The 14809-nt window shown below is 35.5% G+C and overlaps 1 protein-coding gene across 3 annotated transcripts in view; it reads left to right on the plus strand.

Annotated features, from left to right (window-relative positions):
• The window catches only part of LOC101897634 (proton-coupled zinc antiporter SLC30A2), a 114963-nt gene that overhangs the window by 69639 nt on the left and 30515 nt on the right, over positions 1-14809 (plus strand). For all 3 annotated transcript variants that reach the window (XM_020036720.2, XM_011294198.3, XM_059125160.1), the window contains one exon: positions 4926-5105. In XM_020036720.2, coding sequence (XP_019892279.2) covers positions 4926-5105 — 180 coding nt within the window. The remainder of the gene's footprint in view (positions 1-4925; positions 5106-14809) is intronic.

Consider the following 14809-nt stretch of genomic DNA (forward strand, 5'->3'; position numbering starts at 1 on the left):
TGCACTTTGTTTTTTTGTATATGAAAATATATAAGTTTCATTTTTTTTGGGGAAATTTTTGTTACTTATTTTGCTCTATGCAACAACAGCGAACAAACTTTACGAGTATAAGTGAGTAGCTTTGAATATTTTATGAAAATGAGATTGGTTTTTAGGCCCAAACCGGGTATAACAACAAGCAAAGCCAAGCCAAGGCAAGGCAGGCAGTCAGGCTGGCTGGCTGGAAGTCTGGCAGACAGTCATGTTATAGAAAAAAGTCGTCGGTCGGATACTTCTTCTGAGTGTTCTGTGGCAGTCGGTGGCTTTGGCCATGTGGTTTGGGTTTGACGTCGCCATTTCGGCCATATTTTGTATGCAAACGAGAAACAAAGGCAATTTTTTGTTGGTTTTTATTGTTGACGTTATTTCTCCAAAGATTTGTTTACAACTTCAAATGTATATTTAAACAGAAGTGTATGTGTGCGCGAATATCCCGGCAAACGGAAAGGATAAACAAAAAACTACACTCTTTTCTAATTATGCTATTGCCAAAGTGCAGTGCTGCCTCTGGAAAGCAGGATTTAGTAGCCGTTGTTTCGTTTTTGATATCAAATTTAAATCCCGCCAAAGTCTTCTTTTGGGATATTATAATTTTCGTTGTGTTTCGGAAGAATGAGTCGCTGTGTCGTTTACCTTCTTCCCTTGTTGCATATTTGATGTAGCCACAGTTTAATTGTAGCCAGTCAAAGTTTTGTTTTGTTTTCATTTTTTTTTGACTTGGCCAAATACAAACATTACCAACTTTGACCATTAACTATTTGCAGCCTATGCAAATGGCAAGTTTCTTGTAAACCCCTCCCCCCTCACTGACATTTGTATTTGATATTCGGTGGTGATGGTGGTGGATAAAGTGTGCACTGGATATTTGTTTTGTGTGCAATGAAAATGTAATTTTCAATTTTCGACCTGCAAAATAAGTAAATTCACAACTTCAATATGAAATTACTTTTAGGAAAATAAAAACTTAAATTTATACAGCAAACGAACGAAAATTACCTCAAAACGTCCTAGTTGTGTGTCGACACACACACACACACACACATGCACACCGGCATACACACATACATTTGTTATTGCACTTACTCAACTCTTAACGGCAAAAAATAGACCAACTAACCAAACCACCAGCAAACTACTTCCACAAAATTACTGGTGCCTGTTTTGCTCTTCCAAGGCGTATCCCTTCCCCCCTAGCAAAGTTCTTCAATTCCAAATGTTGTAACCATTGAGTGGTGGTAGTGGTGGGAATTGTACAGCATAGATTCATTGGAATAGAAGCAAGAAAACGACCACCTAATTTGGCGAAAATTTTGCACATTTCCGTTTCCTCAACTGGTGCCTTGCAGGGCATAGCCTGCAACTTTGGCTCGTACAATTGTTTGAAATGCAAAGACAAACCTTAATATTTCTCTGGCTTCTTTTTTCTTTGCCCGCACACAAAACTTGTGCACATTGACTTGTATGGGTAATTCCATAGGGATTCTAATGTCAACATGAAAGTTATCAATATTTGTGTGTGGCTTTCTCCTGGAAAACAACTGCACACATAGTGAGGAATGGAACTCTTCTAGGCCAGATGGAATTTTCCATGGAAGAGAATGTTGTGGAATGTATGTTTTGTTTCTGTGGAATTTCTATCGATGGCCTTGTAGTTTTCAATAGATATGTTAACTGGTAGCAGACTCTTAAAGGTCATAACCGGCAAACATAATAGTATTGAAAGGTACAGACGATCTTTCATGGAATGTTGAGCCTTGAGTACTAAAAACCTAGTCAAAATTATTATATATCGCCACTGGGGACCTAAAACTGTAAATCTTCAGAAAAATGATAGGTTTTCTTAACGTCATAACCCTGATAATTTTATGCAGTCAAATTGAGCCCTTTCGAGATCACAGTTGTCTCTTTTATTAAAATTTGAAGTCGATCGCTAGGTCTCTCTGATATATCGATTTCGGAGATGGGCAACATCGATCCACTGCTCCTGGTACCTGCCCCACAAAATGTCTAATTTTTCACAAAAAATATTTTACAGAAAGAAAGAAAAGATAACCCGATTTTGCTCCAACTTTGCAAATCCTAATAATTGAAACCTTATTATGTCAGGTGCGAAAATGGACAATATCGATCGTCTCCATCGAGCACCTTCCCCACAAAGGGTCAACATTTTGAATAATTATAACTCTTCTCTAAAAAGAGATTGTCTTCAAACTACACACATCCTAATATTTTTTCCAGCGCAAGATCTGGTGTGAAGATGGGCTATATCAGTCTACACATTCAGGTACCTCCCCCATAACCGGTTCATAAAGCTCATAAAACTAGAACTGAGCATCCGATTCCTCTCAAACTAGGTACATCCCAAAATTTCTATAAACAAAAGATCTGGTATGAAGATGGGTCAAAGGGTTAAAATTTTGAATATATACAAAGCTCATAAAATGCGTAATTCACATCCGATTTCCTTCAGACATGGAACATCTAAATATTTCTATCAACAGAAGATATGTTATAAAGATAGTAGAGATCGGTACCTCCCCCACATAGAGTCAAAGTTTTGAATAACCAAAACGATTATAAAATCAGAAATTAGCATCCGAATATCACACATGCCATTATTTCTACTAACACATGATCTTCTGTGAATATTAAATATATTGGTCCACTCCCACAAATGGTTAAAATACCTTGTTTCTCATAGCCCAAATCGATTTGATATAGTCCAAATCTGACACATTGTAATATGTATATTGGACTTAAGTCAGAAAGGAAAAGGACAATATTGGCCCACACTTTCGGAACCTCCCCCATTAAATGGGATGTTGAGGCTAGTTTACAGATAAATTCAGAGTCATGATTTTTCACCTTAATTGATAAAATTTTTATAACATAGTTTTAGGGGCTAACCGCTAGCTAAACGGAAATTCTTAATAAGTTCAAAACAGGTACATGCTTTCTCCCTACCCACCTTCGTTAGGAATATCTCAAATACTTGTCGATGGACACAAACTTTGAAAAGGAAAAAACAATTTGAGATCATTGACGACGCCAAATGTTGTCGTAAATCTATTCTCATACGACGTGGAATGACTGGCTAATGTGCACTTCCATATTCCCTGAAATGGGTAAGAAAATTGTATGCAGACCACAATAAAGAAAATGAAAAATACGTTTTTCTTCTAAATGTGTTGTGAATGAATTGCATGTGTGTGTGTGAGTGTACGTGTGCATGTGAATATCTGAGAGCGCAGCAATCACACCACCATTGCCCCTTACTAACCAACACTCAGAGATACACAAACACTTCGTTCTTCTTGGCCATATCAAATGGAATATTTGCAATGAAATAAAGAAAAATACCAGGAAAAAAAAACGACGAAGCATACTTTTTGGGTGCATTCTGGCATTGTTTTGGCATTCTACTACGGGCAAGACAACAAGGTGCAGCTTTCGTATTCTGGCCTTAAAAGTTGACAAGCCTAATTTATCAAAACAGAAAATAAACAGAAACAACAGAAGTTGTAGTTGTGGGGCAAGAGCAGGAGGAGGGGCAGAAGAAGGAGTTGGCACTGCAATAGCGCCATTGCATGTGAATATCTCTGTGTGGCATCAGGAGCAACAACAGCAACAACAACAATAGATAGACATTTATATTTACACAATGGCTTCTGAAAATTTCATTTTCATTGCAATTGTGGTCACGACGGACGTTCTGGGTGTGTTTGTTTGGCTTGTGATTCTTCTTCATCAAATTGTGCCTGGCCCTAGGTTGAGTGTGCGTGCATGTGTGTGTTTGAGTGCTAACTGCCCTTTATGTTCATTCACAATTGCCACCGTGTTCTATCATGCATACTCCTTTTGCTTCTTGTGACGTTACTTCTTTGTAGATTTATAATTTTTCCACCACCAACTCCCTCCTGCCCCCTCATCCATCTTGCGAGGTTCGTAGACCAAACGTTTCTTAAATGCACACTCACCCAACGACTTATGTATGTTGTAGCATTTAAGAGTAATGTTGTAAATGTTATGTACTAACAAACATTTATTTTTTAAAGCATGCTTTAGGGGATCTTATGACTGAGTGAGTGCGTGCATGTATGTATGTATGTATGTGTGTGTGTGTGTGTGCGTGTATGAATGGACGCAGGGAGAATGGTTGCAAAATTTAGGTGTTGCTACAAAAGTGCATGTTGTTCAAGCATCTGCAAATTTAATAAATTGTTGTTAAACAAACACCAGCACCTCGCCCCATCTCAAGAGTAACATCAGCAGAATGGGACGGCATCAGCGGTGCCACAACACTGGTCAGACCACTACCATCAACAACCCTAAATGCAACAATGAAAAACTCTAGAATAATAATGGAAACGACTGTGGCCAGTATACGGTCGGACACAAGAACAATAGTGAATCACATAATTTATTTATGCAATTATTTTATTAGATTGTTGCATACTTCAAGGCTAACACCTATGAACGTTTCCTCTCCCACAATATAGTTGAAGAAATACCCAACTGGTCAGGGGAAGAAGACGACTATAGAGTGGTATTTTGTTGTTCGGTCAAAAAGTTTAAAAATTGAAGATAATTTTTTGTTATGTTTTAAAGAAGGGAGCACCAAAATGATAAAGGGCGAAGTATTAGGTTAGGTCAAGTTACATTTATACTAAGTTGGAAGTTTGGTGGTAGTTGTAAATTAAATGATACAAAAATACATCCTTTAACAAATGTTTCAATTACCATTCGCCAAAGAAGAAAATATATAAATTATGAAATTATTATTTATTTTTTTTTTTTTTTGTAAAAGGCAATGCTTTACCTGTGTACTTATAAAATATATTACATCTACATATCTCCTCATACTAATATTTTTCGATTCTTTTCAGCATGTCCTTTGGCTGGTACCGAGCCGAAGTGATTGGAGCCCTGGCATCGGTTGTCATGATTTGGTTCATAACAGCCATTCTGGTATGGCTGGCCATACAACGTGTCATAAACCAAGATTTCGAACTGAACGCTCCAATCATGTTAATAACATCAGGCTTGGCAATTTTGGTCAATTTAATGTAAGTACAAATAATAACTGTCTAATGCGATGTTAGCTGCCTGAAGTAGTATTAGTATATTTCCATGCCCGAGTACCTGCTACGAATTCCATCAAATTATATTTACAACTTTTTGTTTCCTATTTCTTACTTCCTTCCGGTGCGAGCGCTCTTTGGCGATGTAAACACAGAGCATTATTTGTGTTTCTCGTTTAGTGCCTGGTTTTCGCCGTTCTCTTTGCACAGGGACCGGATCGGACTTGTTGTTAGGTATTTCATTCAGGTTCACTGTCGGCCAAGAGATTTGTGTCAACAAGCTTAAGATTTCAGCATTTGCTCTGGCTGCAAGTGCTGTGCCGTATTTACACTTTAGTTGATAATTTTTGCAGCAGATTTTTTTTGGCTTAGCACTTGTTTCGTTTCGTTTTGGCTTTGCTTTAGTTTAGCTGATGTTGGCAGTTTTTTTTCTTGGCTCTTTAGATAACTACAGTTTAGTTCCGCTGAGATTTGTCGTCTGAATTTGTTGTCGCCGAGTTAAGTTGTAGCAGAGTATTTGCCACTTGGAATTGTTTGATAAACGTGTTTGGCATGTTGGCACATTGAGTTGGCTAATTGAAACGAATTATGGTGTAAGGAAGGGGCTGAAGTAACAGGGGTGTTGCTGATTAAAGCCCATGTACGTGTAGTGTAGGGGAATAACAATTGCGGAGTGGAATTAATTTAAGTTTTTTAACGGTTGTACTCAAATACAGGGAAAATAAATAAGTTAAGGGGGTAAATAGTTCTCCTTCAGTCTACAGTCGCAAGGGGATTTGGCTGGTATTCCTACATGACAGCTCAAATATGTTCATTGCTTAAATATAGTCATAAATATACACGTTTTACGGAAGCTATTTTAAAATTTAAGTCGTGAGTTTGGAATGGTGGGGAATTATAATTTTCGGAGAAAATATAAGTGTCAAAGTTCACACAATCTTAATATATATTGGCTTTTAAAGGCATCAACTTTTTTTGTAATATTTCAAACAGGTATTTTAGAAATATAATCTTGAATTTTTAGGAATATTTTAAAAAAAGTATTATTCTCGAATTTTTAGCAATTTCACTTGAAAAAAAAAAAAAAAAAACTTTTTCACCTTTCAAAGGACCTGAAGACCTGCCACATATTATTGTAGATTTTCTCAGCCATATGGCTAGAGGAGCCGGTTTTAGACCCTATGTCTCTTTGGACCAAATCCGTTTCAGGACATTTAGAGTCGGTCTATCGATGTCCATCCGTCCGTCCATCTGTCTGGCTGGTGCCCACGATAACTCTCGAAGGGAGTATCCGATTTGATCCAAATTTGGTACATCGTAATATTATTATCAAACTTAGATCGAGTCCATCTCTGAAGGACAAAATTGGTTCAACCCTTCTGGTACTTCCACCACAAATGACCGAAATTTTCATAAAAAAAAAACACAAAATATATTTTACTGCACAAAAAGAGAAAAGATAATCCGATTTTGCTCCAACTATGCAAATCCTAATATTTCCATCAGTGCTAGGTCAGGTGCGAAAATGGACAATATCGGTCCACTCCATCCAGTACCTCACCCACAAAGGGTCAACATTTTGAATAATTATAAACCTTTATGAAATGTGATATAAGAGTCCTATTGTTTTCACAATATTTTTATTAACCTAAGGTCTGGAGTGAAGATGGAATATACCGATCCACTCTTTCTGTTACCTCCTCCTCAAGGGGTCAACATTTTGAATATTCATGAAGCTCATAAAACACGAAAATAACATCCGTTTCCATTTCCATTGGTACATCTCAATATTTCCATCAACACAAGATCTGTTATGAGAATGGTAGAGATTAGACCATTCCTTCTGGTACCTATATAGGGTCAACAATTTTAATAATCATAACTTAAGGCTGGTGGTATACATCTTTCAGCAAAACCGACTGATACTATTTTACTTGTTTTTACAAATTTTTATTTTTGAGGAATAGTTTATTAAGAATTATTAAGCAATTTTTTCCGAGGAATTTCGAATATAAAATCGTTATTATTCCCCCCAGTATAAAATCAGGTGTATATTAGACATTCAATTTTGTACAGGCATTTGAATGATTGGCATTAAAAATGAAATATGGAGGTTTGCGTTTAGGCATAGCTCCCATATTTCCCATATTTTCTCCTATATATTAGTCGGTTTCCGCCGCAATTTCCAAACAAACAAGCAAAATTTGTATTAACTCACCACAAAAATAAAGTTACATCCCCTATACATTAGATCTTTCAAATTTTAGAAATTTTGATTTTTCCTAGTGAATGGTGTAGGGTATAAAAAGTCTGGCTGAATTCAATAAAAGGCTGGCTGAATTTAATGTCGTTTTTTACTTCTTTAAGGGAGAGCAAGAAAAAAGAGATAGAGAGACAAATTAAGAGAGATTTAACTTATATAGTATTTCCCAAAGGACATTCAGAGCTGCATCCTCAGATCGTTTGTTAATGTTTTCCATTCAGCTAATAAGGATTTTGTATGAAAAAAAAAAAAAAACATGAACATGAATCCATTCAACTCCATAAATTCTCATAACAACCCTCGTATATGAAACAACTGATATTTACTTATTTTCCGCATTCTCCATCGTCTTCGCGTCTAATAGCGAAGCATAGCAAAGCTGAGATTACATAGTGTCATCTAAATCACAGCAACCCCAACGCTAACGAGTGTCAGCTTTGTTGGTTGGCGAAATTTTGCGTTGATATTTTTATTATTTTTTTTTTTTTCGTTAAGTTCTGCTGCTAAATGCTAAGCTTTCACGCTTTACTTCTTGTCTTCTATATTTAGTGTGTCGTGTGTGTGTGTGTGCTACACATTCCATAACAGATTTCGCCAGTAAACAGTGGAATTTTGTTTCACGACACCGGCAAACGACGACAATGATATTTGTCGTTTTGCAAAATACTGTGACTCCATCTCCATTTGTAATGTCTGAACTCGAACCATGTGAGTGTGTGTCTAGATGATTGTAAGGAAATATGAAGGGGAAATATAATTGTTGGTGTAAAAGTATGTGTGAGTTTGTGAAAAAGTCGCGTTTTTAGAGAAATCCTGTTAAAATATATTTTCAACACACTTTAATTGCTTTTGTCGTTTCTTTTTTTTTTTTGTAATGCAGCCAGTACTCCTGTTTTGGAGCATATGCTTTTTGAATGTTTCCAACAAATTATTAGGGTGGAACTAAAAAAAAATGTGTTTTTTTCTCTAGTTGTTTATTGTGGCTAAGTTAGAATTATTTTTTCATCAATCTGCATAAACTATTAAATATTTTAGTAATCAATTCCATTTTTTGCGTTGATTGAAATTTCATTGATTTGACTAGATTGATTTGGTCGCTTTGGAGTCTGATGAGCTAATTGTAGAAAAAATTCCCCAACGATTTTGATGCCCCACTCCACTGTTTGAATGTAGCGGTACAAAGCATAATACAGGATTAGAAAATCTTCCTATGTGTGCATGTGGTGGGGAATGTTTGCGAGGCTTGTCGTTTGTTTTACGGATGGCATGGCTTGGCGTTTTATCATCATTGCCGTCATCATCAAACGCGTCATCCATGGCGGGTCGGTCGGTCGGTCATCATGAGCATTTTAGTTTCAGCTCGTCCTTTTTATTTTATTATTATGTTTTGTTCCGCTTTTTTTCCGCAACTCCTTGATGCTGCTGTTGGATTCATTTTTATTTAATTGTTGCAAGTGTATGGGATGCGTTTGTATGTATGTATGTATTAGTGAGTTGTTTTTTTTTCTATAAATTTTCAGTATTTGTATAACTCTTATGTTTACTTTGTTTAGTGTGATGGGCTTTGCTTGTTTTGCCTCTGACATCCAACAAAACTGGGCAGCGCTACCAGTTTGCCTCTCAGATTTAAAGGCATGTGTGTTTGTGTATGTACGTTGGTTAGTTTTGATATTTTTGTGAATAGTTTTTTTTTTCATTCGTATATTCACTCATTCATTCATTCGTTCGTTCGTTCGTTCTGTACACTTAAAAGAACGTTTCAAACAAACAACTTTGTTTATAACAATTGCCAGGTCGCAGGTGTTGTTGTAGTTGTTGTTCCTTTGCAAAAGAGTAAGAAATTAAACGAAGCATAAAATAAATTCAGGCATATGCTTAAAGGAGTAGCATACATATGAGTGAATTTATTTGCCTTGCCTATGCATGTGTATATGTTTATTTGCGTATGTGTGTGTGTTTTGAGGTTTATAGTTTTTTTTTGTTTTCTTTTTTAAATTACAATATATCTGAACATATATTTGTGTGTTTGTTGCGCATGAGAAGTGTGTGTTATAATTTTTTTATAGACTTAACCGGAAAATCTGAAAGTTTCTAAAACTGGGCTAGGCAAACAGTGGTTATATCAATGGAAATGTGATTCTCTATTGCTCTTTTTGGTAATGCAAAGAAATGTATTAATTATTCATACAAAACATAGCCTGAAATACTGCCATCTTTATTTATCCATCTGACATCCCCTCTGAATCTGCAATTTTTGGAAAATTTACACTTTACTATTTACAAATCTACCCACTTACCCAGACATCCTGTTAAAGAGAATACATTGCTTTAGTGGTAATGGAAACGAATTGAAATAGAAGGCAAGATTTTACATTAATATTTCTGATCGGTTATATTAACACTTACTATTCCGCAGGCCTTGCGACATGAAAATGTGCCTAGTCGATGTAAAGGTTAAGACACCTACGTTTCTTTAGACAAAATCGGTATTTTTGGCTTCAGTGCAAGATAACTCTCAAAGGAAGTATGTGGCCCGAACTTGGAACATGGCAATAGAACTAACAAAACAAGTAAAAAAAACATTACGTTCGGCCGGGCCAAACTTTTAATGCCCTCCACATTAGAAGAAATGTGTCATAAACCATTAAAATGCCGAATATCATGAGGTACTGTTATATGGGGGCTATGCCAAATCATGGACCCATATATGCACTGTTTCGCCACCGGATCTGGAACCCATTATGACCACCAAATACCAATTTTTAGACAAATCCGTAAAAAAATGTGGCAAAAAAAATAAAAAAATTAAAATACCGAATATCGGGAGGTACCTTTATATGGGGCCTATACCAAAACGTGAACGTATACATGCAATGTTTTGCCACACGCACAGGAACCCGTTATATGTGGCATAAATCATCAAAATACCGAATATCGGGAGGTACCGTTATATGGGGACTATATCAGAACGTGGACCGATATATCTCATTTTCAATACCAACCATCCTAGACACAATACAAATTTCTCTGCTAATTGTTGGTGCTCTACGTCAAATAATGTGGGCTGTATCGTGATTTCAACAGACAGACAGACAGACAGACGGACATCGTTTAATCGACTTAGAATTTTATGCTGATTATGAATATATGTACTTTATGGAGTCTACGACGAATATTTAAGGATGTTACAAACGAAATGACAAAGTTAATATACCCTCTTTTCCAAGGTGGAGGGTATAAAAATTGGATATTTCGTGAATTTGTAACAAAATGGCTTACGAGGTTTTTCTCGACAAGCAAAATATGATTTTGAATTAAGATAGAAAACCAGAGATATTTTAAGAAACAAAAATATCCTTCATCCTGTCAAAATACCGAGTATTAACTAGGTTTTTTTTCAAAGGATGTCATGGCGGAAAATATAGAACTTATGTAAGAACGTTTTTAAGGACAGAGGGAAATCGTGGACTTGTTTGAGGGAATGTTTTCAAGGATATCATCGTGTGCTTTTTTAGAAAAATGTGTTCATATCCTGGTATATGTCCTTATTTTTTTAGAATATTATTTCAGATTCGTTCAGGTGGAATAAGTGGACTTGTTTAAGAAAAAGTTTTAAGGAGAAAGAAACGTTTTTTTAATCTCATTCGGGTGCAAAAACATTTTTCAAGGACATCCTGGTGGGAAATCATGAAATCTGAATTTTTTTTTTATAAAGACATACGAGTGGAAAATCACAATTTTTTTAAAAAAATGTTTTCAAAAACATCCCTGTCGTACATTTGTGGATTTTTTTTTTTGCTAAAGGCATATTGGCGAAATATTGGAGACGTTTTTAGACCTTATTTTAATCTCGCGAAAATTCTTGGGCTATTTTAGAAAACCTCTTTCATTGATTTTTAAGGATATTTTTCATGAACATTTTGAAAATATTAACTGTCTTTGGTACAAATATAATTTTTTATAGGCTAACGGTTGCGAACAGGCAGATCCATAGCTGAATTAAAATCGGCATTGGTTTACTGCCTCGAAGAATATTGCAGTCTACTTCTGATGCAGCATATAGGCAATTTTATTATTTTTAAGAGGAGAAATTCATCATTCTTACTTTGCGCTCTTAACATGTTTTTCATGTCGATCAAGTTTCTAACTTCATTTTTTGGGAACTTGATCGTTCCGATTATACCGAAATCGTTATTGCACGCATTCCACAGTGAAGTGTATCATTGTGACGGTACACGTGAATAGGTGCATATGTTTGTATATATGTAGATTTCAAAGGATCACACATTAGTCTTATTTATACATCCATGGATACATACGCACCGGTGTTTGGTAATGTTGCGCTAACAAAAATAAATAAAAATAATAACAACAAACACTTGTTCACACATCAAGAGGTTCAATCGACTTCTTTTTGGCTTTGGCTTTCGCACTTGGTCTCTCTGCGTGCGTGTCTGTGTGTGTGTTTGTGATGTGTGTGTTATTGGTCGAAATGTGTTTATGGGCCTTTTTGAGAAAAAGAAGAGAAAAAATAACACCTACAACTTCTATATGGAGCATAAACTACAAAGCCAGAAAAATATAGACCACAAAAACAAAAGAAAAAACCCAGAAAACAAGAACAATGCAATTATTTATGGTTGTTAAGAAAAAGGATTTTTGTTATTATTGTTGCATCCACACACACATTTATGCATAGGTATGTTTGAGAATGCACGATTGTTGCGTTCATAAACTAGGTGCATGTGGAATTGTGCGTTGACTCCTTTTGTTGTTGGATATTTGGCTTTGACTCTATTGTTGAACGATTGTAGTTGTCGTTGTTGTTGGTGGTTGGCCCTGTTGGTCTGTGAGCCATTGTTGAGCCGAAACAAAATGAAACAAAGAACAGAACAGTATTTATTTGTGTTTCATTTGAAAATAAATGGATTTTGAATTTGTAGCATATTTGTAGTTGGGCTTAATATGAATTATTGTTTTTGGATTATGACCAGATGGACAATTTTTATTATGATTTTGTGGGTTAATTGTTCAAAGGTGACATATATTATTTTGCTTTTTTAAATATTTTTTGCAATCTGTTCTTATTTTCTCTAGTTTTCATAGCATACAATGTTGTTAGTTATTGAACAAGAGCTGACTCCCAACACCATTAGCTAGACTTGTGTTTTTCTTTTGATTTGATTTCTACTTGTATTCATTTTCCGGGTCCACACACATTAAGAAACCATGAAATGAATATGAAAACTCCATACAGTTTGTCAATCGAAGATTTGCAAATAAACCCCAAAAATTTCCAAACAAGAAAATTGTCATAAAATTCCGCTGTTTGGCATTTGAAAAATGTTACCAGTGTTTTAAAATTTTGACAAAGGAATACTCCGCACACGTATTAGGATTTGTATCTGCCCTTGTAAAATTATTGATATTTACAGTCATACAACCCTGATAATGATAAAATGATAACTGAAGGCTTGTTTAAACACCATTGTTAGAGTTATATCTAAAATGATTTTTTAACATTTTTTTGGCATTTCGGAGCATTTTAAGTAATCCCAAATATGAAGTTGAAATTTTTAAAAAAAACTTCCGGAAACTACCACTTAAATGAAAACTGTTATATGGAGACTATACGAAGACGTGGACCTGCGTACGAAATGTTTTGTCATAGGCTGTAATACCCATTACGAACTTGAAATACCAAATTTGAAACATTTCCGTTGAATAATGTAGCTAAAATAATCAAACTATAGAATATCGGGATGTATCGTTACATGGGGGGATATACAAAACGTGAACCTTCATAAGAACTTTTTTGTCATAGGCTGTAATACCCACTACGAACTTTAAATACGAAATTTGTTACATTTCCGATGATTAATGTCGCACAAATCATAAAAATACCGAGTATCGAGAGTTACCGTCATATGGTGGCTATAGGAAGACGTGGACCTGCATACAAATTTCGTCAAAGCTGTAACACCCATTACGAACTTCAAATACGAAATTTGAAATAATTTCGGTAAAAATTACGCTAAAATCATAAAAATACCGAGTATCGGGAGTTACCGTCATATGGGGGGTATAGGAAGACGTGGACCTGCATACAAATTTTGTCAAAGCTGTACCACCCATTACGATCTTCAAATACGAAATTTGAAATAATTCCGGTAAAAAATGTCGCTAAAATCATGAAAATACCGAATATCATTATATAGGGGCTATACGAAGACACGGACCTGCATACAAATATTTTTGTCATAGGCTGTAACACCCATTGGGAAATTCAAATACGAAATTTGAAACAATTCCGGTGAATAATGTCGCACAAATCATAAAAATACCGAGTATCGGGAGTTACCGTCGTATGGGGCCTATACAAAAACGTGGACCGCAATGGCCCATTTACGAACTTAATCTGCCTACTGGTAAACTATGAATGTATGCATTTTGCCTTTTATTTCAATTCGTTCGAATGATTACAAATTTGTTCGCGTGATTACAACAGACAAACGGACATCGCTAGATCGTCTTAGAATTTTACGCAGATCCAGAATATACGTACCTTGTAGGATCTATTATAAATATTTAGAGGAGTTACAAACGAAATGAAAAGTTAATATACCGTCCATAGAATGGTGGAGGGTGTGCAGAGATTCTAAAAGTATGCTACAAATTATTTTTTGTAAGACTTGATAAAGAAAGTTGCGGATAGCGCTTAAAAGTATGCAATATAAATGCAAAAGGTATATAGTAACGTAACGTAGTAAGACTTAACAAAACTCTCAAAGGGAATAAATTCAAAGCAATCTTGTATTGTGGTTTTTAAGCTCTTTTCTCTTAATTTCCCTATTCAATGATTTCAATATGCTTTACCAACATTTATTTGGCAAACTGTATGTGTGACCATAACAAAATAAAAAATTGCCATACATACTACATACGTGCCATGCTGGCATCGAACATTGTTGCCAATTTGTCATTAACGTTTGGCTTGTTATACGCTTCACGCTTGTCACATTTGTCACGTTACGTGAGTCGTTATACTGTCACAAAATGTAAACGTTTGTTTTGCCGTCCAATCGCAGCGTATTCTTTATTTCTTCCCAGAACCAAGGAAATACAACAACGTCAACTATGTGTTAGTTTCACGACCACAATGACTAGAAACTTGAAAAACCATAAATGGCGGGACTTCAATTACGGGTTTTTTGTTCCACAAAAGAGCTGAGAAACATAAAAAACAATAGAAGCAAATCATTCCCGGACAAGTAAGAATACAGATGTTGCGAAGCACATTAGCATGTCACATGAGTTTTGGTTAGGTTAAACTGTCAATTTTTATTTGTATTTGTTAAAATAAAATTTATTTCGGTTTGCGTCCTGAGAATTTCCGGAAAATAAAACCGAATTTTTTGGATGGAAA

Source organism: Musca domestica, unplaced genomic scaffold (genome assembly GCF_030504385.1).
Source record: "Musca domestica strain aabys unplaced genomic scaffold, Musca_domestica.polishedcontigs.V.1.1 32, whole genome shotgun sequence".
NCBI classification, from domain to species: domain Eukaryota; kingdom Metazoa; phylum Arthropoda; class Insecta; order Diptera; family Muscidae; genus Musca; species Musca domestica.